This window comes from Sinocyclocheilus anshuiensis, unplaced genomic scaffold (genome assembly GCF_001515605.1).
Source record: "Sinocyclocheilus anshuiensis isolate Anshui unplaced genomic scaffold, SAMN03320099.WGS_v1.1 scaffold681, whole genome shotgun sequence".
Lineage (NCBI taxonomy): Eukaryota > Metazoa > Chordata > Actinopteri > Cypriniformes > Cyprinidae > Sinocyclocheilus > Sinocyclocheilus anshuiensis.
The window spans coordinates 364750-365872 of record NW_015537978.1 but is presented as its reverse complement, the minus strand read 5'-3'; the positions used below and the strand labels follow the sequence as shown (position 1 = coordinate 365872).

Sequence of the window (1123 nt, the reverse complement as noted above, 5' to 3'; positions counted from 1 at the left end):
AAAAAAAAAAAAAAGAGAAAAAAAAAAGAAAAATATTTTTAAAATTATGTATAGGCCTTCTTACAGGAGCCTCTAGTCTATAAAAAGCTTTTTTGAGTTGAGATCACATGACCAGCCCAATACTACTTAGCATTGTCAGACACTTTCAGTTACAGAATAAATTAGTCATGGACTAAAGCAATCATAAATACAGCATAATACCTGGCAACTAAAACACGCTTTTTGTTTTCTTCCACAGGTTCTTCTGTTTCCATCATTAACTTCATGGAGAGAGAAAACCGTTTTGCAAGTGTACATTAGCAATTTTCATCTGGAAGACAAGAGTCAAGATAAACAATATCTTGATGGTAAGCTAGTTATTGACCTTTGAGGACTGGCTAGCTGTAAGAACATTACTGCAGCATCTATTGGCTGCCATTCAACACCGGTGGCTTGCCATCAAAGATTTGTGAGTAGTGGCTAACCACTAGCATTAGGTGGTTAGCGTGTGGTGTCCAGTAGAATTTCTGTGGGTGTTTCGAGTGTAGAAGACACGAATGGGACACGCTAGCCTTTCCAGATGGCCTGAATGGGAGAAGGAGTGAGCATGGACAACCTTTCGGAGTTTGGAGGCCTTTGTCCGTCCACCCGGAGGGAATGGGAGTGAGTCTACACTAGCATGTGCTTTCTGCACATTTAGAATTCATTTTCCATGTTATATATATTTTGTACGATTTTCAGAGTTCCAAAAATAAATTTTAAATAGAAACCATTTTCCTGTGATTTCCTCTCAGCACAGGCAGCTGTGTGGATGATTTAATGGATGAAGATGAGAAAGACAGAGCAAAAAGGTCTGTGTGTTTAGCTCTTCATAGTCGTAGTACACATTATTGTGCAATGCTGAATAATAAAATCCCACATTAGACTGTAAACCTTTGAACTTTAATTGTGTCCAGAGGTGAAAATTAAGAAATCACACCTCTAAAAGCTCTTCACACTTTCACTCAACACAACAGATTTTCCTTGAGAAAAAGTGTCTAGGGCTGAGAGAGAAAGAAGGAGAGCAATGAAAATTGGAGATAATTGAAAGGGTTGAAAGGATTTTGAAATATATATATATATATATATATATACAGTGGGTACG

The 1123-nt window shown here is 37.5% G+C and overlaps 1 protein-coding gene across 4 annotated transcripts in view; it reads left to right on the top strand.

The window, feature by feature from the left end:
* LOC107672582 (neuronal PAS domain-containing protein 2-like) overlaps nt 1–1123 on the top strand; it is a 69574-nt gene that overhangs the window by 49126 nt on the left and 19325 nt on the right. For 2 of the 4 annotated variants that reach the window (XM_016465838.1, XM_016465851.1), the window contains exons 2-3: nt 239–642; nt 774–830. In XM_016465838.1, coding sequence (XP_016321324.1) covers nt 569–642; nt 774–830 — 131 coding nt within the window. In that variant the 5' untranslated portion in view covers nt 239–568. Of the gene's footprint in view, nt 1–6; nt 643–773; nt 831–1123 lie in introns of those variants that run through there. The other 2 variants (XM_016465845.1, XM_016465857.1) reach the window with 2 other exon arrangements.